The sequence below is a fragment of the Diplotaxodon limnothrissa genome, linkage group LG18 (genome assembly GCF_057381915.1).
Source record: "Diplotaxodon limnothrissa isolate DT_005_m linkage group LG18, D_limnothrissa_male_GT1.1, whole genome shotgun sequence".
NCBI classification, from domain to species: Eukaryota; Metazoa; Chordata; class Actinopteri; order Cichliformes; family Cichlidae; genus Diplotaxodon; species Diplotaxodon limnothrissa.
In genome coordinates this window covers 5188170-5210308 of record NC_140613.1, presented here as the reverse complement: position 1 = coordinate 5210308, position 22139 = coordinate 5188170, and the positions used below count along the sequence as shown (strand labels likewise).

Sequence of the window (22139 nt, the reverse complement as noted above, 5' to 3'; positions counted from 1 at the left end):
TTGATTTTTTTTTTAATTAAGAAAACTTTAAAGTACTTTTGTTTGGTTTTGTTTTTTTATTCTAGAAAGACAAAGATAATGCAGCAAACTCCAGGGCTTAAAAATGAAGCCAACGTGGGCGTGCAAAAAGATAAAAAATAAAAAGATGTAGTTCCTCTAATGACCACTTGAGGCTTTTTGTACAAGAGCATAAATCCCCACAGACTTCCTGTTAAAATGCCCATCCTTACAGCATTAATATACATGGCTGCAGGCTGTGTGGTGAATTATAACTCACCAATTTAAATGTTATTAAAATATGAAGATTGCTATTGTTAGCTCATAATACCCTCATCGGGACCTGCTGAGGTCACGAACAAATAGACTCAAGGACAGCTTTTACGACAGGGCAATAGCCCTGATCAATGTAAATAGCTGACCTGACTGGATACCTCCCTGGACTTTTTTAGGGGGGAGGTAACAATGTTTAAAACAATAACAATAATATTTATATTTATAACAAGGTGCAATAATAATTAATGTGCAATAATAACAGTGTGCAATACACATACACTTATTCTTCTTTTTTATACTACGTTAATATACTGTGTTGTGTTGTTTGTTGCGTTGTGATGTGTCATATCGTGTCGTGTTGTGTTATATGTAGTGCCGACGTAGGACAGTTTTTCCAATTTCATTGTACTACTGTACTATGTATGACTGTGCAATGACAATAAAGAGTTATCTTATCTTATCATAATATGATCCCTTCTATACTTTGAAAAAACAAACTTGAAGGAGGCCAAACTGCTAACTTTGGGACTTCAAATCGGTCCAGAAGCGAATGTATGATGTCATGATGGTTACGTCCCTTTTTTATATACAGTCTATGGAGAAAACATTATTATTCAGCTAAAGAGTTCAAAGTTCCATATTTGCTCCATGAGATTGTTAAACATACTGTTTACTACCAGTAGCGCTGCCTCTAAGTAAAGGATTAAGTGGAGACATAAGAAAAGATGATGAGCTAACATCTGCAGACAGAACACTGGTGCTTAAACAGGATTTGTATTTCTTGCAGAGAACACTCCAAACAAAAGCAGATGGACAGAAGGGTAATCAAAGGAAGACATCAAAGCGAGAGCATCCCAAACACAGAGAAATAAAAAGTTTACGCTTCCTCTGCACGCTGAACACAAATCCGTGCAGATTTATCGATAATGTGATTTGTTGGAGAATAACACCACAGGATCAAAGCGTGCCGAGAAACTTCTCGTCTATTGAAATAGAAATATGTCTGTCTCCTGCCTCTTACGTGGGGTTATCTGCAGTGCAGAGCGGTGAGGGTTGAGTTTAAGGACAGCCGGAGAATTCTGTATCATGAATTTTCTCTCTGTTCTCCAGAGGCGGAGGACGACTCGAAAGGAAGATACAAAACAAGTTTGTCTTTGTTGGCCGACATCAAAGGGAAGACACGACAGGAATGAAAGATGCGGCAGACATGGAAAGAGAATGGCTGAACTTTAGATTCAGCACTGCACTGCACACACGCACACATAATCTCACCGTGTTTTTGTCTCTGGTGGCGGTCTCCGAGCGCTGGCTGAAGACATTTCACAGTCTGGTGAGCGCTCATATCGCCTCATCATCGGCAGCGAGCTCGCTCCCCACGAATCAGTTAGTTCAGTCACACACGCAAATAAACACACAAACACATCCAGTGCCAATTTGAAGCACCTGCAGTAAAGTTGCCGCCTATTCATGTTAATCCTGCGTGAACTCATGCGTGCGACAAAGGTGCTCGAGCGCCATCAACATCAGCAGAGATAAGAAATGACACTTAGGCGTACTTCAACTTCTCCTGAGAATCTTTAGATACCTTCATCATTTTGAATCAGAACACAACGAGGCCTCTTACTGAGAAACACTGGACTGGCCACTTGTTCTGATAGGACCCATTTAAGGAGTGTTGCCATTTAAAAAAGAAATAGGTGTCAGGTGATGGGCTGGGTGGACAAATACATACACTAGTGTTGTGCATATTATATTGATCCGATTCCAAGTGAAGATAGATATAAAAATAATGGCACGGCCAGGTGTACCCCTCAGCCTCCTAACAGATTTGTTGCATTCACAAGATTTTCAGAAAACTTGACCTCTGACCTTGAATTTGAGATTGAGGTCGCCGCTTTGCTCTCAATTTCACATACTAGTGCAGGGGTGTCAAACTCCAGTCCTCGAGGGCCGGTGTCCTGAAACGTTTAAATGTGTCCCTGCTGCAACACACCTGAATAAAATTAGTAGGTCTTTGGCAAAACTCTATAGAACTTGACTGCATGCTGAAGTGGTAACCCCTAACCCTACTCAAGTAAATGTGTTTGGAAAAATGTAGTTCTGAAAGTACTTTTATTGCATCATGTTAACTCATGAGCTGCTGTAACACAAATCAAATGGCTGAATTGCCACATTGGCAGGCAGTCAGTCTACAGAATCTTACTAATGACCTACTAATTGTATTCAGGTGTGTTGCAGCAGGGACACATGTAAAAGTTTCAGGACACCGGCTCTCAAGGACTGGAGTTTGACACCCGTGTACTAGGGCAGCGGTCCCCAACCCCCGGGCCTCGGACCGGTACCGGTCCGTGAGTCGTTTGGTTTGGAGTTGAGGCTCAGGTGTGAAATGTATAGTTTTCAGGCTTTTTATCGGTTTTCAGCATTATTTTGTTATCGTTTTTATCGCTTACTCGGTTTTCCTTGGTCTTTTCACGTGTGTTATGAATAAACCTTCTTTTTTTCGGTACCGGTACTAGTTTTATTTTGTTGTATTTATCCGTGACACCTTAAAGGCCGGTCCATGAAAATATTGTCGGGCATAAACCGGTCCGTGGCGCAAAAAAGGTTGAGGACCGCTGTACTAGGGTGTCCGTGTTGCCCGCCTGTCTACCTGCCCGGCAGGGTGACAACAACACCCCATCAACCTTTTACAGCTGAGGGGGCAAAACAAGCTTATGTAGGGCAGAGCAGTGTGTGTTGCTTTATGAGATGAATCATTATTTTGAAGCACCTGCTTTTAATGACCACTTAATCATTGTGATTTACTGAGATTACTATGATTATGATTATTTTCCACAACAACTTTTTAGCGTTTTGTCTATTTTGGAGACTTATTTTTTTTCTCTAAAGCCCTTCGGTTCAAATTCTGTTTTTTTAAATTTGTGCCACAGGATATAAACAAAAGACATGACAGTTCAGATATTTTTCATAGTTGATGGCTGAATTTTTTTTTCCCGTTTCCATAAAAAGAATTTATTTAACACAATTCAGTGGACTGCATACTGAACAGAAACAATGTATCAATCTTATCGCGCTAGTATGGATCCAATACCAGCGTTGGTATCAATGCTATCGGTGTTTGGATATATCCACCTCTAACACAAACACCCAACTGAAATTTAGTAAAGCCTGAAGGCTCAGTAAAGATTATGGACAAAATTATACTAGCATGCTTTAGTCTACTCATTATTGTAATATACTGACTATTTTAGACTTAGACGGAGGTTTTTACTTGTTATGAAACCTCTTCGTTGTCACTGGGGGGGCACGCTGCAGCTTTAAGTAAAAGATCTGAGAGCTTCTTCCAATTCATTTGGGTGCATGCCTGTGTGATGCTGGGTATGCGTGGTGTGATGTGTCTGGAGTCCTCTCAGTGTAATTTCATTCTCCCCTCTGTACAGCTGGGAGGTTTGACTCTAAATTCATGAGGACCCTGAGAGAAGCAGCTCTGTTCACGGCAGCTAAATTTCTTCATACCCTCCGGACCTGAAGTCGTTTTCTCTGCTGCTGTTTGGGAGATGAATAACTCGGTCGCCTTCAAGCGAAGAACAAGAGAACTTGTTCCAATTTGGGTGTAGATTTAAACTGTGGCATTGAGCCGGGGGACGACGTGATGGGATTCAGCTGCAGCGAATGTGTTTAGGGAGCTGGGACGATGGCAGCGCTGGGGGCCAGAAGGCTGTTACATGTTTGGTATCGGGTTATGTTACTGTTTACTTTGCAACATGTTCTCATTTATGGCTGCTAAAGACTTGCTTTAGTTAATGTTTACGTTATGCTGACCGATTCGAGGCTAAATAGGATTTGTATTTCTGCAGGATGCACTGTGGTCTAGCAGTGCTTGCTTCTGCAAAAGCAAAGATCGGTGTCCATAACCATTAATGTTTGAAACAGAGCACCAAAGTCAGCCGAGTCTGTGTACAGAAACTAATACTAGAGGGCACAGAAGGAAGGTTTTCATATTTTTTCAAGAAGCTGTGCTGAAAGTCGCACAGGAAACAATTCATCTTAAAACATTTTCTCAAAGTTTGAACCTTCAGGATAAAAAAACTTTTCCACCCTCTATAGCAGAGCAGTTTTCTTTTCAGGCATCTTTCTTCACACTTGCTAATGTGCTTAGCACCCTGTCTGGCTGCCATTAGGGGAATTATGCTCACACAGCGGGTGTTAAACATTGTTTGGTGCTACACTTAATCAGCTTGGAAAAGCCACCATATGTGCCGAAAACAAGATGCAGTTCAAAGAAAAAGAAAAACCCTCTTTTATGCACATATTACAAACATTTTTTGTTCTCTTTCATCGTGTGTTATGACAGTATTTTGAAGACTGGTCGCTAGGACGATTTATTTGTGGTCATGTGAGGCGTCTGATGTTCATTTTGGATTTTCGTCTTCACACAAAAATATTTCAACCCTTTTTCCTTCAGCTCAGATCCGAAGATTTGACCTTTGGGATGACATGCCGCGATGCAGGATTTCCAAGACTTACCATATGTGAGGACGTAGAGCGGCTTGCCGTTAGTATCCATGGTAGTGAGACACGGGGCCTTCGGAGAGATGGTGCCCCACCTCTGAAGGGCTGCCTCCAGAGAAGGGGGCCAGTTGGTCACCACGCCCAGCTGCTCACCCCGCATGGGTACCATCTGTGCCCCTTCAGCCTTGGGCTGGTTAGGGTCTGGCTGTTGGACTGCAAGTGAGCACGAGAAAACAGAAGAAGAAAATAATTTTTAGTCATTTTTACTTATAATATGTATAAGATTGATTTAACAAGCACCAAAAATACTCACTAAAATATCTTTTAAATGTTTGTTTAAATTACAGTGACCAGTTATTTTAGGAAATAAGGTGGAGAAAATATGGTCACAAATGCATTCTGCAGCATGGTAACAAGGCCAGACATACACCCAGTGCCACATGAGGAAAAAATGGAAGACCTGCTACAGATGGTCAACATCGTGAGGTCAGTCTGGATTTACAGGAAGAGACGGATGAGTCCGCCTGAATCTAGGAACTTTCCTAAGAGGAACGTTCCTGCCCACTACTGTAAAACGTTTTAAAGGCAAACGGTGGTCACGTCAACCACGTCCAAAATATTCACCCGACCATCAAACCACCACAAATGAACTATTTTCTCCCATTTAAGTCAAGTGTCCTCAAATAATCAGTCCAGCTGTTCAGGTCACAGTGAAATTAATACATTTATGTTTCTTGGTTCTTTACGATCTGCAACTTTTATTGCAAATTACAGGACATCAAATATCTTTAACTTTGCTTTTATGCTTTTTTAATAGATTGAAAAGACATAATGTCAACCAGCGACCTTTTATGAACAATATGACAAAGCTGATATTAAATTAACCCGTATAAATCAATAGAATATCATAATACAGAATTGTTTATTCTTATGAGTTCACTGTATTATACAGCCATGTAGAAATGTGCGTGTTAGGAATAATGAAACATTTACTGCGTGTCACCACTGCTGTAAGACAGAAAGTTCACAGGAAAGAGCTTTTAATCAAGCAAAACGCCCTGCTAATGAATTTCAACGACATACTGAACCAAACCGAGTCTTTCCAACATTTGCTATTCATGCTTAAATTATGAATTAACTTCTGGCTCTGCAGCGTTTGATGCTGAAAACAGAAGGAAATATTCATCAGTTAGACTCTGCTTTGTCAGAGGAGACTTTAGGGAATGAGGTTCAGTCATTTGTCTGCATAGATTATTTTTCAAAAGTTTTAGCAAAATATATGTTTTTACCACCACTCAACTTTAGGTCAACACTGAAAGAAAGACTGGCAGAATCATTGTAATGTTACGTATTTGTTTTAAGCCTGGAGATTTGCATTTTGGCTCCAGCTGTGTTGGGGGGGAGCCAAAATATCAGGATAGGCTGGAGTACCAAGTTATCAGCTAATGCTAACAAGCTAGGTTAGCATAAACTGTATGAGTGCATCACACAGGCACATGCTAATTAACATGCTAATTAGCTCCAAGTAATATACAAATAATAACTACAGTTTCACTCACTCAACTGTTAGACGTCAGGGAATCACCCAAAAAGCCACCAATATAAAAAGCTAAGCTAAGTAACCTAATTTAGCCCCTAACCACGCTACCTAGAGACTGGTTGGTGACACCCTGGCAACCACTGGTCACCAAGGAAAAATGTGTAATCTCTTGGCTGCTGGAAGAAACTATGATACAAAGTTAACGTTTCCCCTTTGGAAAGTTGTTGCAATGGTAGGGGACAGCTTTTACTTTGAAGGTTCTCCATTTCCAGCTTGTGTTGCATAGGTTTCACTACTGCTTAGGGAGTGTTTGCAGACAAGTCAGCACCTTCCATGCAAAATACAGCAAATCACTGCAATCTGGTAGCAATCAAAGCATTCACAGGGAGGTTTTTGGTGCAGCATCCTCTTTGAGAACAACAGCTAGCTGACCACTCTCGATGTTCATATCCCATCTTCTAATGTGGATGAGGGGGTGGTCTAGGCACCAGGGGGCAACCAAGTCTTTCCTTAATTGGCTTCACACATTTTTGCAAGAACATGAATCAAAATATACAAAAACACGTATTTTCAAGTATTTTTAAGAGTGAAAAGAGAAGCTGTTACCCTCCAAAAGCTCTTCAAAGTCATCGACGAAAAACTCTCTTAATGGCGGCCGTTTGGGTCTCTTCAGAGTGTTGACGAGTTGCTGTATTTTGGCTGAAACTCTGCTGCTGACTGGAACACCTGTGGAGCGTGAACAAACACACAAAAAGACCACACGTTTTAATCCAAGTCGTAGCTTAGACTTTCTAATTGCGCTTTCACAGGTGCACACGTGAAGTAGTCGCTGCTTTCGGATTCCACTGAGCAGCCCACCGTTTCATCCGTGATAGAAAAAAATCCCCAAGTTTTAACACTACACTGAAGAGCCCTCGAGTGAGCAATCATGACAGCTGCCGTACAAAATGACACTCAAAATGCAAAAATAGCGTATGAGATGAGGTGTGGGCTCAAATTGCTCTTTCATTAAGGCCATTTTCAAACCCACAGAGTTTGTAGCCTTAAGACAAAGAAGGAAAATGAAAGTCTAAATGTGGATGTAAACAGATGTACTGGCAGACTTGGTTTGGGCTGCAGGGTGAACCAAAGACAGACGTGATGTTGTTAAGATTATTATTTCGTCTGTGTGTGAAGGTAAAGGAGCGCTACTCAGTGAAACTCGAATACTTTTGTTTTCACCCCCCTGCAGTCCTCGGGTGCTTATGCTGGTTTTTTTTTGCCTTTTCTCTCGTCAGGCTTTTCTCAAGCAACTGAACACAAAGGAAGCGTCTTTTTTTCCATCCCTGGCTGTTTCACATTTATCCAGTCAAAAGATGCAACATTTAATTCATTGTACTTATCCTTGCAAAAGACCACTGCACTGTATGAACTGCCGATGTTAGAGGTTAGCTTGCAACACTCACACCAGCTGTGCGTGCGTGGGTGGATGTTAATGTACATTCATGTAAAACTCAAACTGCGACTGACCTCAGCAGCTCACCAGGAAGTACGTTTCTTTTATCCAAACATTTTCTTCTGCCCCTTAAAATGTATTAAGAACATGCATAAAGTGCACGTTAATGTTTGGCGGTGCAAATTTTAATCCACCCACACATGCTGCACACGTGCTCCACATTTCAACATAAAGCGGGTGAAACAGGGCGGGAATGAAATGGTGAACGACGGATGCATGTCGCAACAGTGACCGACGAGGCGTGAAGCGTGACAAGAGGAGGTGCAGTATTTGCTTTACCCAGAAAAAGGACTCTACTCTTATTCATCTGATAAATTATATTTTGTTTTCAAATTTGGGGTTTCTAGATACCTGATCGCAAGATCCACTCGATCCACTGCATACTGCAAATCTCATGTTTTATACTGTACTTCACCAACCTGTCCAAGTGTATCCTGTTTTTTGCCCAATGACAGCTGGGCTGGGCTCCCTCTGCAAACCTGAACTGCATACGTGGTTAAAACAATGGACGTCTGGATAAATGTACACAAGTTACAAAAAGGAAAATACCCTTCAAGGATAAAAAAGCCTTAAAAATTTAATATAATACTTTTTTTAAAAACTACCACAGGAAACCCTCTAAAATCAAATGTTAAATCCTCAAAAATCCAAACACTAAGTATTAATGATGAAACATCTTTCAACTAAAGCTCATCTTTGGAAATAAAAGTCTGCGCAGCCCGACTGGAAGCAACACAATAAAAAGTGTTATTTCAGATGAAATCCTGTCTACTTTGTTGCAACTCTTCCAACCAAACATCCCGACAGGGCCCCGTGTGCAAACTCTGGCATCTGATCTATCAAACCACTTCATGCATTCAGCATCTCGGCCCGCGGCAGCATCCAGTGTATTGTCTGATGAATAACTCAGTCTGCTGGAGCCTCGCGTCCCTCCAGAGAAGGAATTATTGAACTACGAACCAGCAAACTGCCAACCTCTGTCATCTTTGAGGTCTCTGCAGAAATCTGTGGATTCATCTTTTGCAGTGCTAAAAGGCATTACGAACCAAATCCGATCCCCCGCCACGTCTGGACTACAAAGAGCTGGTTTATATAACCATGAATGAAGATAAACTCTTTGTTGGATTTTGCTGATACAGTTTGTGTTGTTTAGACTACAAGATTATACACCTGCCTGTGATAAGAAGAAGAGAAACACCTGCAGAAAATTATTACCAATGAACTTTTTTGGTTTTACTTTTGCAAGAAAAATTAAAACGAAAACATTGAAACACAAAAGCAACAAAAAACACAATAAAAGCCTCACATGAATCCAAAGTAACAAAACATTCTAGCCTTCAGCTCTTCTTCTCTCATCATGATCAGGATGTTCTTCACATCCACTAAGACAGAAAATATGATGCATTCCCCCAAAGAAAATGCGACACAATCAGAGAATTTCACCTTGAAAAACACGAGCAACTGTTCATATTTGCCAGTCTTGACTCACCGTCTCCAGTTTCCATCAGCTCCGCGTTGCCGTACTTGGGCGTCTGTCTTTGGGCTGCGGTGCCAGCGCCTGGGGCTCTCTCCACCTGGATGGCGTCGGTCGCGGTGGTGTTGGCGGTATTGTTGGTGTAGCCGGTGACATCTGGAGGGGCAGAGTGGTTCTCTGGGATGTGAGAAAATAGGGAGGCGGGTTAGTACCCTCACACATCCTGCTGTTACTACACTCTAAATGTGGATCAGAAACCCAGCACAACCCAGTAAATTATAAACATATCTGCTGAATGTCAGACTAAAGAAGTTTCTACTTAAATGAAATTGACACAAGAAGTCATAGATGAAGATGAACATCAGTGAAACTGTTAGCATTAAAGCAGCTGAGGTGTCGATCGAACGGTTAAACAAAAAGTAACTGATGAAATAAAACGTTGATTAACCGATAACGACTGGAGACAACTGAAACATCGGCTGAATATTAATAAGTGTTGTGCATGCAGAAAGGACATAAGGTGTCAGTTAAGTTGTAAAGACTGAAAGCAGCGGAGTCGTCAGTTTAAATGTCGGTTGAATCACCAGTTCTTGAGCCAGCAGAGGCGAAACATCAGTGCCTGAAAACAGCTGTGGCTTCAACAGGCTTTCAGACAGGAAGTGACACAGACAGTCAATGAAATTCAGATAATTAACAAAGTTAATGCTTTAGATATTTTAGTCTGTTTTACTAAAGACGGTTCCATAACCTATTGTCTCATGCAGCAGGTAGTTTAGGAAGGACATTGAAAGTATAGCAAAGCAATAGTAACGTTTGTTTGTGTGCTTATAGGAAAAGTTCAAGATGTAGACTTTATTAACCTGCTATAAAGGCAATAAAATGATTTCTAGTAAAATTCTTAAAGATATGTGGATAAAAACACTATTGGAAGCCACAAGAGAAAGAAAATTAGGAAGAAATTCACTGACTACCAAAGAATCTTTAAAGACGAATCATGTCGGGGGCTTAAAGATGTGACACACTTCAAAAAAATAGAGCAAAAATCCACCAGAACCACCAAATCCCTCCAGAATCTCCCAATCATTCCTCACTGATCGCTCCACAAACCGCTCATTTCACCACCACCTCCCTCTACTGCAACATCTGCCTCTCTCTCGAGCAAAAAAAAGAAACAAAAAAGACTCCATTTCCATCAACACCCACATCATACCATTCATTTCTGGTTGTTTTTCACCCTATTTTGTGCTGCATTTAGATACTGCTTCAACCTGTCTGCTGTGCCTAATGTTTCAAAGCACATAGCATTCCTTAAATTCTTCGAATTTACCTCTTTTATGAGGCTGGGATGCAGTTCAGCAACATCAAACGCTGTTTACTGTTCTGCCCGAGGGCTTCTTTACTTTGAGTGGTCGAAGCATGAAATGATGATAGCAGGAGGATGCGCGGTGAATCTAAATTGGGATGTGTGTAGGTATATCCTTACGTATCCTTTACTGTATCTTTGCACTGAGTCAGAGTGCCCACTTCAAGTTAATCCAATAGAAAGCCATCCCCACAAAGCCAAAAGTAGGTTTGTGGTTCTACGCATTGCTGTTTTTGCTGCGTTATGTGCGTCATTTGCATTGGGTTACCACTGCATTAACATTTATAGCACGCTGAGATTGATCTTGTAGTCTTGGGTTTCAGAGTTGCAAGGTTCCCTAATGTTCACTGTGGGTCATTTTTGGCATTTAGTGCTTCGTGCATTTGGAAATCCCTCCAGCTTCTCCTTATCGGGCCTCCTGTAAGGTCAGAGGTCAAGTGCAGATGTAGAAAAACAATCACAGAGGTAATCAGGATGCAAAGTGCATTGAAACATCTGTAGGGTGCGTCTTAGACATTAACCACTTTCTGAGAATACTGGGACACTATCCAACCATTGAGTCCATCTCGGTTATATTTTAGTGTTGAACAAAACACACTTAAACCCTTTAAGTTTGAAACACAGCTCAAGGGAACTAAAAGTCGTCATTTCAAATTGTACCTCAACTCCAGAATAGCAGGACTGAAGGAGCACCTCTTTGCTTAACTTCTAAAACACCCTCAAAGAGAGGTCACCACTTTGGATGATTTATATGTGAACGCTTGCCTCGCTGCTCCCATTCACAGCTTCCCGCATGATGCACCGCTGCTTCAGTCAAGGACCAGAAGACAAAGGAGATCAAACTACTTCACGGCGTGAAGGTTCCTGCTGTGAAAAGGCAGCAGAGCGAGTCATGACTGAGGGGTCCTGTTCACAAGTGCTGCTCATGTTAAGGTAATTCACTCCATCCCGTGCCCACGATTAAACTCACTGAGATGTTTCGAAGGATGCTCATTACGTCACTTAGCATCTGTTTCGGATGATGAGACGAGGTTGGGTTTCTGGTTTCACATCATTGTGTTTTATTCTAATGAGAGCTGTCAGCATTGACTTTCATTATTCATTTGGCTTTGATTAAAGGTCTATTGGCTCCATCCACCACCAACTATATATAACCTTACATTTGCTGTTCTCTGTAAATGAACTTTCTGTATGTGGATTCACTCCTTGTGTTTTTATTATCTAATGGCATTGACTTGTGTTCTTCCTTCCCACTGTCGCCAAGTGTTTGCTCATGTCAGAGCGTTGCAGCATCTTCTGTTATGGTGTAAAACACTTTGAAGTGACCATTGTCAGCTGGTTCTACATAAATAAACCCACAAGAATTGAAGAGAAGCACTTCATGGATTCAGTCATTCATTTAGTGCCCCATCTATAGCCTGTTTTTGTTTATATTTCTTTAAACTGGTGAAATGTGAATAGGTTGATTTAGCCATTATCATTTTCACGTCTACATGTCGATACTGCAAAAATAAAGGCAGTTCTGATGCATCTTTTCCCAGTTGTTTATTTGTGTTTATGTCTCCTTTATCCAGAATAATGAGGTGAATTACCAATGACCAAATTAAATATTTAATTCACAACACAATGTTAATCATTTTAAGCTCTAACGACTTATGCTAAACGTAAAACACCAAGAGCTTACTCATTTTGTTTTTTATTTGGTTCTATCCATTTAATGTCACGACTCTTTCATGTGTTCGAACAAATAAAGCCGAGAGCCGCTGAGCTCAATATGAAGTGAAAGGCTTGGAAAGACTGAGAAATATAAGTGCACTATAAGTGCACAGTGAGAGAAAGCAGGGATGATTTCTAGCAAAGCACTGAGCCCAAGCCAGCTGGAGAGAAACTGAATTCTTTATCCAGACATGGACTGCATATCAACAATGCAGCTCCCAGCACAAGCATGCTAATTACTGTAGCACGCTGTCTCTGCAACATCTGGGCTGACGGTTTGAGCTACACATATATTCTCTGTAGGCACTTGTTGTGCAGCATCTGTGAGAATATGTGTGTGTGCATGCACGCACACATATTTGCACCTCCGGTGACCTCATCAGGTCGTCTTTATGAAGACCTGAGACAGAGCTGAATATCATCACTGGCTAAGGATGAGGATGAGGACGATGATGATGATGAATGCCTCATTCACTGCTGGAATATCCATCAGAGAGGCTGAGGCTGTTTCAGGGACAGGACACTTTAATGTGCGGGCTCAAGGATCTGTGGCTGGTAGTTTGCAAGCCCCACAATTGAAAATGTCTCCATCAATTTCTGTGAATCTTGTTGAAGCATTACTGTGGATAAATGTGCTTCACAAGGAAAAGTTTGGGATTTTCTTTCTTTCTCTTGAAAAGGAAGTACCCTCGCTATAATTTGTGTCCGCTGCCTATTTACACTGGACAAAAACGTTTAATTATTCATGCATTCTTGTGAATCGGGCATTAAATCCATCTTTGAGTAAATAAATGCATGATTTTTACAAAAAGTTCCATCATAGTATTTCTAATGTATTTCTTACAAAAAGATAAAACCAAGCTGTTTATGCTGGATCAATAGAACTCAAACTTCACTGCAGAAACAGGCTGATTTGGGGCTTAACGCAGTGAATGACAAGAAAATACCAGCCTTTGTTTGTTTTTGAAACAACATTGTGTTAGCAGGGGGTAATGGGATGCTTTGATTCTTTGTAACACCAGTGACCGCTGGTGTTTCAGGCACATCTTAAAACTGGTTTATATTTTATTTTGTTAGATGATTTGGGGACTATGTCTGATATTACCCCACTGTCTTACAATGCTGCTGGTGAAAAACGAGCAAACCCATTGAATGAGTGAGAAACATACTAACAAAAGTATAAGTGTAGGTTTTATGCAAAATAAATCTCACACCTTGAATCTGTCTTTTTCTGAAGCAGCAGTCCCGAACCCCCGGGCCACGGACTGGTTGTTTGGTACCGGGCCGCGAGAGTTTAGGCTCGGGTGTGAAATTTATGGTTTTCAGGGTTTTTATCGTTATTTTTTTTAGCATTTTTAGCATTAACTTGGTTTCCCTGGGTCTTTTCCTGTGTGTTATGAATAAATCTTTTTTTTTGGTACTGGTACTGGTTTTGTTTTGCTGTATTTAGCCGCAACACCTTAGAGGCCAATCCATGAAAATATTGTCAGAAATAAACCGGTCCATGGCGCAAAAAAAGGTTGGGGACCGCTGTTCTAAAGTATTCCAGTATATTTACCTTAGATCAGTGTATAACAGCTGATCTACGTATGCAGAAGAACACAAAATTTTATTTACCATCCGATCCTGACTCATTGGCATATTAAAGAAGTTTCTGTTATTGCATCGTGTGTGTAAATGCCTGCTCTTCCATGTGAAGCTGCAGCTCTTCTGCACATACGTAACAGTCAACAGGCTGCTGCAAACCTCAGTAAACACATTTGTATGATTCGTTTAAATACTCTCCTCCCAAAATTTACAAACACAAATACATGTGCGTGTCCACACTGATACTTTTTTCCTCCCAAGCACCAGAAGAAAGCTGCTGAATTGCCCCATGATGCTTTTAATTTTATATTTTCTTCGATGGGAATTTTACTATTAAAGCGATTTAATTGCCGATGATATCCAGCTATATCTTTTCATTTAAACCAAGTGAATCATGAGTTCAACATGAGTAGCAGCCATGTTAAACACATCTCTAGATCTTTTTTTCCACCTAAGAAGTATTAATACTTTTAGATGCACCGTTTAAGAGAAGCTGGAGGTGCTCGTTTATCTCTAACAGCTACTGTAATGCACTTTTTTACTCAGTCAGTAAAGCAGCCCTCAGCCATGCTGCTGCTGGATTACTCTCAAGTAATAGGTTAAGCAGACGATCTCATATTACATTACAGCAGTTGTTCCATAATTTATAATCTGTGGAGTAGCTTCGATTTGTGTTTTCATCACTATCACTGCTGAATTTGCTTTTATTGTTTGTGCTAATAAAGAGGCAGAAACTCGGGCCAGGCCACAGTCAGGGAGCACTCCTTAGATAAAAGAAAAATAGAAAACTAATGAAAAGCCTAATTAAGAAATAAAACCAACGTGTGCCATCACGACAGCTTCGATGGACCTTTGCACTGATTCTCCAGGTTTCTGGAGCTGCAGAGGAAGGAACGCTATTCGTCTCCACGATGGTGGTGGTGGAGAGACGTCAGTCAAAAATCACTCGCAGGTGTTTAATAATGATTCATGTCACTATTGTAGCTCATTAACTTTGTCTGCTCTCTCCCACAGTTTGTGTTTTGTCCTGTTTGTTCTCTCTTTGTTTTGGTCTTTTCTTTTCTCTGACTCCTGGCTGCCTCTAAATGGCGTCCCCTCCTCCAGTCTGGTTATAGGGACGTTCTTCCTCCCCGCTGTTGCTAAGTTCCTCTACAGGATCTTTAGGGTTTTCTCCCCCATATTGAATGCAAAGCAACAGATTTTTTTTAATTAAATTGGCACTACATAAATGAGTAACCGAATAAAACTAAATGTAGGATCAAGATGTGAATCACTTCCTCATCTCATTCATCATGTTGTTCCCAAACTGTTTTCCTCTTCCCTTAGAGACCACCGACCTTCCCCTTGCAGATATACAGCACTGACAGGGGGGCTAAGCTCCTGTTAAATCCCAGTCGGCCTCATCTAGACGCCTTAATCACATTGAATATGGGAACTATTCCAGAGCAGTGTTAGTGGATTCAAAGTCTATTTTTAGTTTTTGACAATGACAAATGGTTAATTAGAGGTCTGTTCTTAAAGTCTTTCTTCAAGTGACTGCTCCTTGTTTGCTCCACCATGGATAAGTGTATTTTCTCTGGCAGTCCAACAGGAATGGTGCAAGGAGTCACTTCAGTAAATGAGCGCATCATCCTGTGCTGCTGCCGTTTTACATGCCAGGCACTGAGTGGTGCAAAGCAGGAACCGTCTTCAGTTCACAACTCTTGGCTGTTACATGTCGTGCTGGTTTCTTTGATATAGTATCTATGATTTGAGGTAGCAGATTGCAAAAAATACAACACGAAAAAAAATTACAGACAAAAACTAAAACAAGGAAGCGGACGGGCAGCCTGCATTCCTCTACCATCTGCTTTCTGGCCTAGATGAAAAGCTGCTTTGAAAGCAGATTGCCTCTGGCTGAGAAAACAACTAAAATCATGCTGCATAATTAGGCAAATCAATAAAAAACGACAAACAGAAGAACCTTGAAAAGAGGAAAGAGTCACACAAGCTGCTATCCAGCTTCTTTAAAAGCATTGTTGATTTTCCTCATCAACAATTCACACTTTCAAAAGCTGTAAGCACAGCCTCTTTTTTCAAATCCACACAAACAAACTGCTTTCATGCATCTACCACAACAGCTCAATGCTACTCCTATCAAGGTTAGCATTGATGGTTTCTCCTCTGCACTTATACAACATGGCTAGGCACAAATTTAATTAGCGGGGAAACAACTGAGGAGGGGCACAGCTCGAACAGCAGGCATATGATGGAGGGCACTGTGGAGAGAAGGTTAGCTGAAAATTATGAGGGGGGAAATACGACATCCCTGTTCGTGCCAAGGGATGGCGGGAGACTGACCCTCATTCTGGGCTCTCCACCAGCCATGCTCCGATTGAAACTTACCGGAGCGTCGTGGACCAGAGTTTCCATTCTCTATCATACCAGCTGGCACTGCCCTCCTCCTTCTCAAGGAGAGGTGGCTTAAAAGGCCTGCATGTGAGGAACAAGAAGGGAGGGGAGTCTTTAAAAGTGGCATCAATCGCAAACCTCTCGCTAAAACTCTCAAGTCTTTGTTTTTGACACAACACAGCACATCAACGCAAAATCTGAGTTCACAGATTAAACTGTAACTGGATAATGTGAAGATTCTCCACAGTGCAGAGTGTTGTGGGAACAGGAGAGTGTTTTCCACGGGACTTTACAAAAAGAAGCCAAAATAGGAAAACTCTGGTGAGGAAAGAAACTCTTGACGTAAGCTGTGTGCGTACATGGCTTTTAAATTTAAAGAAATTATATCTGCTGTTGGTTCTCAACAGTGTGCAAGGCATTAAAGCACTCAGCTGCACACAGCTGGATGTTCTGTGAGAAATGCTCCATCAGGCTGTAGTTTTCATTTCAGCTATTTTGGTGCTTTGTGTCACTGTGAATTATGACAATCCGGACCAAACCGGTTCCACTGAAGTTGCAACATTTTTACAAACCAATTCTGGTTCATCTGTTTCATTCAACGATCCGCTTTCGCCCTTCTCATTCTCCGTCGCCGCCATGCTTTGTCCACCATGTGCGTATGAAAACAAAGGCCATGTGCGCTTTACCCATATTCTATCGCGATATTTCATTTTCTTATCATTGCCTAACACTGTACCGGTATTACCTACTTTAAAGTATCACTTTTTTCATAAATACACGAACAAGATTCCTGTTAAATTACAATAAAGTAAAGAATGTGCACCTATAATCTACAAAAACAATTTCTTACTATAAAAATATTACAGCACTATACTCTATAGAATATAAACTTCATTACACAATATTGTCAGATGGTTGCTTCCGATTTTACTCTTAATTTATTGTACCTACTCTAATTTTAATAAACAGTAATTGCAGGTATATCTGTACTGTATTATATATAACTATATAATAGAGGTGGGAATCACCATACATCCCACGATACGATATTATCACAATACTTACCGCACGATACGATATTATTGCAATTTTTTAAAATATTTTGCGATATTCAGATTCTGTACATAAAAGTAAACTTTATCAATATTCATTTTATCTAATATCAAAGCCTCGCACTCAGTCTTTCTCTCATTTCAGTCAGTTTTATTGTTGACAAACTGAACGGTTTGTATTACAGTCTAGTCCAACTTAACTGAATGCAACCATCTGGTACAATTATAGCTATTCTGAACTATGCAATTTATGAAAACTATGCAGCCCCTTCAGCAACTGAAGAATTTGAAAGTAAATTAAAACTAAATATAATTTTACATTAAATAAAAGTTTTAAACTTAATTAAAATAAAACATTTCTTAAATTAAAAGAAGTAAACTGTCATGTTTATTGCTGCCAAAAAACAAGTTAAACACATTTGGACAGTGAAGGAATGTCAGGATTCTTGCTCAGAAAAAGGATCAACATGCTCTGAGCACAAAAACCTTTTTTGTAACAAAATATCGATTTCTGCTGTCCCTGTATCGATACATTATTAGCAAACAAAATATCACGATACTACATAGTATCGATTTTTTCCCCCACCCCTACTATATAAGCATATAGGCTACCCTCTTCTCCTGCTGTTTGGACAGCAAAATGCTGCTGTATTCAACATTACACACAGGAACAGCAACCACATACACAAGCACAGACACACAGGTTCTGTACAGGAGCTGAACTCAGCCCAGAGTCAACAATAACAACCAGATCGTCTGCGATGATCCTGTGAAAAAGATCTGCAGGCTGGAGGAAAATGTGGAGAGATGAAAGGAGCGATGACCAATTGGGGAGATATGAGAGAACAAAAAGTTATCGTCACAGGCAAACCGAGCAGTTCTGATAAGAGCTGAATAAAAAACAAGGGGGGGAATGATTCTGTTTATAAACTCTCCTAAGATTACACACACACACACACACACACACACACACACACACACACACACACACACACACAGATCTAGGCTGTGTTGGCCTTGAGCGAGGAAACGAGAAGCAGAGCTTCAACCCACACGTGTGCACACCGCTCAGGATTTCCTCTGTGATAAACATGAACTCTGTAACTTCACAAAAGAACAGGCTCAATGAAACTTTACACCAACCAGCTGGAAAAATTACAACAACATGATGTGATGTAATGGAAATCCGCAACTCTCAGGGTTAGCTATGCAACCAAAGACGCTGCCCAGGACTCAACTGCCTGTCAGCAACAGGCCTCTGTATACCAGCCACAGTACAGACTGGGAGGAAGTCAAAGTCATCGATTAGAAGTAAAAAACAAACGGAGGAATGTTCTCATCACCTGAAACGAGACATCGCTGACCTGTAAGTGCGTTTCCATCTATTGGTTTTATGCACATTTTGAGGTTTGACTCTTATTTTAATCTTTTAAATGATCTCAGAAGAATTAGCACCACCAGCTGTTTATAACAAAGCATGGTTGTGGGCGGAAATCTGGCTAAAATGTGGGCAACATTTGGATGCAGTTTGTGCCTTTTGCTAATTGCATTATGCGCAACGATGCCAAGGCTTCATTCCAGCCATGAATATTTATGTAACCGGGGTTTATAAATACAAGAAAACCTGTAGTCATTCATCATCCCTTAGCTGTGAGTTCCACGTTTTCTGTATTCAGTCCACAGAAAGAGTGTGAGTGAAGCAAGAAATGAAGCAGCAGAGATACCTGACAGGTAGTAAATTATCAGTTCTTGCAGACAAAAGTCTTTGCTGTGGGTATAAAGCCCTCAGGGATGGTGACAAAGACCGAAACACAATGACTCTCAACTGGGTCACGTACCCATCTTTATTCCTCACACAGGCCATTATTGCTTTGATGGCTACAAATGCACAAATGCATACATTTTATTGTGAGGCAAGAGGTCACACACGTAATTGCAAAAGCAAGGCACACAACTGCAGCAAGGGCAGGAAAATACATGCCCGGACCCCTGAGACAAACTCTGATACCCAAAGAGGGGAGAGAGGGGGCTGTAGTCTATTCCAGCTACTACAGGACGAGAGGTGGGTACGCCCAACATAACCCCACCAACTGCACCAGTCCAGAGCCCACACAGACACAAGGAAAACATGCAAACTCCACACAGAAAGGACCTGGCCAGCTGCTGGAATCAAACTCAGGACCTTCTTGCTATGTGGCAACAGTACTAACCACCGTACCAACAAAAATACAAAATACAGCCCACACGCAAACAAATTCAACTAGGGCCAAAGTGAAGGAATGAAGGGAGAAAAGGAATGCAGAAACAAACTCACGGGGAAATGGCTGAAAGTGCGACTGAGGTTCAAAGAAGACCTGGCAAAGCAAGAAAGAAAAGCATGGGAGCAGATATATACTGGGGGAGTGCCCGGCTAATTAGAAACAGACACGGCAGAAAATAAAAACACGGGAAGGAGAAGAGCTAAACAGGCCTGCTCGGTTATGATGAAAATCATCGAACAGTAGTAGAGGATTTATTAAACTTTTTTTTTTTAAGGGCGTCGTCCCATCAGAGCAGCGAAGGAGCTGGATGTAGGCTGGGTGGAGCTGGCGGGGGGGACTCTGTGTCTGCCGGTGCATTATCTTCAGAGCTGGATACCAGCCGTGCCAGCGTGAAAACAAACCTGTCTCCGCCAGAGCATTCAGTCCTCGGCTGTCAGGGAAATGCACAAATGGGTTTCTGTGGCAGCAGCGAGCCAGTTTTTCACTTTCATGTTTGCGCCGTGTTTTCGACATGAATTGAAGCTGCAGAATGTCCTGCCCTCCCAGTTTTGCAGGGAAACGGTGTGCTGGGAAAATCGCATTCAGTCCTTTGGCAGGTATGCTTAAAAACTTTGTGTGAAAATTCTCCAAACAGGAAGAGGAAAGAACAGAAATGCCCACTAAATAACATCGTCCCAGCATCCTGACAGGTCACAATGAATTTCTGATTGATGAATGGTCATATTTGCTTCTCCTGCTGAGGTTTAAAACACATTACCATTCTCAGGATAGTTTGTACAGGCTAGCAAGCCTCTGCAGGGCCTTGATCCTTTTGAGACGTATTACTAAACGTTCTCAGAAATACTTTAAATAAGCTGTGGTGGTTATTTTTTCATCATTTAATTTAAAATGATAAACTTCATTTTCTTTTTCCTTTACATGTAATATACTGAAGCATCTTTTTTGTTTTCATTCAGATGATTTTGGCTCATAGGTCATTAAAATAAGAAATCCAGTGCCTCTAATTATTAGAATATTTCTTAAGATCATTCAAAGGAAGGTTTGACAATAGAGACGTGTCCAGTTTCATTTCATTTATACACTCAGTACTCGGTTGAGGCTCCATTAACAGAATTACTGTATCGGTGTAGTGGTGTGTGGAGTTGATCAGGTCAGGGTGCGTCTGCTGAGGTGTTACTGACGTCCAGGTTGCTTTGATAGATCCTCCCTGGGATTCAGGCCAGGCGAGTTAGCCCAGCAATAACACGGTCAGCAAACCATCCATATGCAAAAAGTTCATCATCAGCTGGAAGCAGAAAGAGCTCTAAAATCTTCTGGTTGACTTTAGACTTGATAAAACGCCGTGGAGCACCAACAGCACCAACTCTTCACAGACTGTGGAAACTTCACTCTTCAGACATCGTAATTTCAAAATAAAATACAAAACTGACTTTAATCTGAAAAGAGGACTTTGAACCACTGAGAAACAGTTCAGTCTTTTTTCTCCTCAGTCCAGATAAGATACTGTGACGGTGTCTCTGCGTCAGCAGTGGTTTGATATCAGGACTGAAACTGTTGTAGGTCCTTTCCTGAAGACATTTGTGTGTAGTGGCTGTAGTGGCTCTGAGATACTGACACCAGCCTCCGCTCACTCAGCTGAAACTCTCCAAAGCTCTTGAATCGACTTGTCATCACAATCCTCTCAATGCTGCGGTCATCCCGGTTGCTTCTGCACCTTTTCCTACCACAGTTTTCCCTCCCAGTCAACTTTCCGTCGATATGCTTCGATGCGGCTGTGAGCGGCCGGCCTTTTCACCAACCTCCTGTGGCTTTCCCTCCTTGTGGAGGATATCTGTCAAGTCAGCAGTTTTCCTAATGTCGTGGTAGCTGGTATGGTCTGGATCGAGAGATACTGGTAATTACAATTCAAACAGTATGAATACCAGTAACTACGTTACTTCCTTCAGTTTATCGTGTTGGTATGGCAGAAAAAAATCAGATAAGTAGAAATAAGAACAAAAGCATGACACATCCTGGTCTCATGGTTTGATTCCAGCTGTTATCTGGCCGTTGGCACATGAAGCATGAGGATCATCAGTATAACGGTGTCTTTAAATGTGTCAAAAGGAAATAAACGGAGACACTACAAAAACTGTTACTGATGAGACAGATTTTGTTAAATCATTACAGAATGTGCTGAGTTTGTGCAGGCGTCAAGGTCACGAGACTCAAAAATATTTTTCAATGAAAGTATGAAAACTGAAAAAGGAGCAGTAGGGGGGGAAAGCGCAGCAGAAACAAAACAAAAAGAGAAAACTGGCTGTCAGGAGAATGACAGCAGAACTGCCACAAACACACACAGTAAGTTACAAACTCCACTTACAAACTCAAAGAACACAAGAAAAAAGGACCTTGAGCTGAACACTGCCATCAACATCTTACTGTGAAGCTCAAAGATGAAACGCTACGTCCAGATTCTCTCGGTAGAGAACATCT

The 22139-nt window shown here is 41.2% G+C and overlaps 1 protein-coding gene across 2 annotated transcripts in view; it reads right to left on the bottom strand.

The window, feature by feature from the left end:
• The window catches only part of LOC146612930 (disco-interacting protein 2 homolog C), a 202999-nt gene that overhangs the window by 53006 nt on the left and 127854 nt on the right, over nt 1-22139 (bottom strand). The window contains exons 6-9 of one of the 2 annotated variants that reach the window (XM_085378707.1): nt 16346-16432; nt 9310-9471; nt 6932-7051; nt 4801-4998 (exon numbers count right to left, since the gene is read on the bottom strand). In XM_085378707.1, coding sequence (XP_085234833.1) covers nt 4801-4998; nt 6932-7051; nt 9310-9471; nt 16346-16432 — 567 coding nt within the window. The remainder of the gene's footprint in view (nt 1-4800; nt 4999-6931; nt 7052-9309; nt 9472-16345; nt 16433-22139) is intronic. The other variant, XM_085378708.1, reaches the window with a different exon arrangement.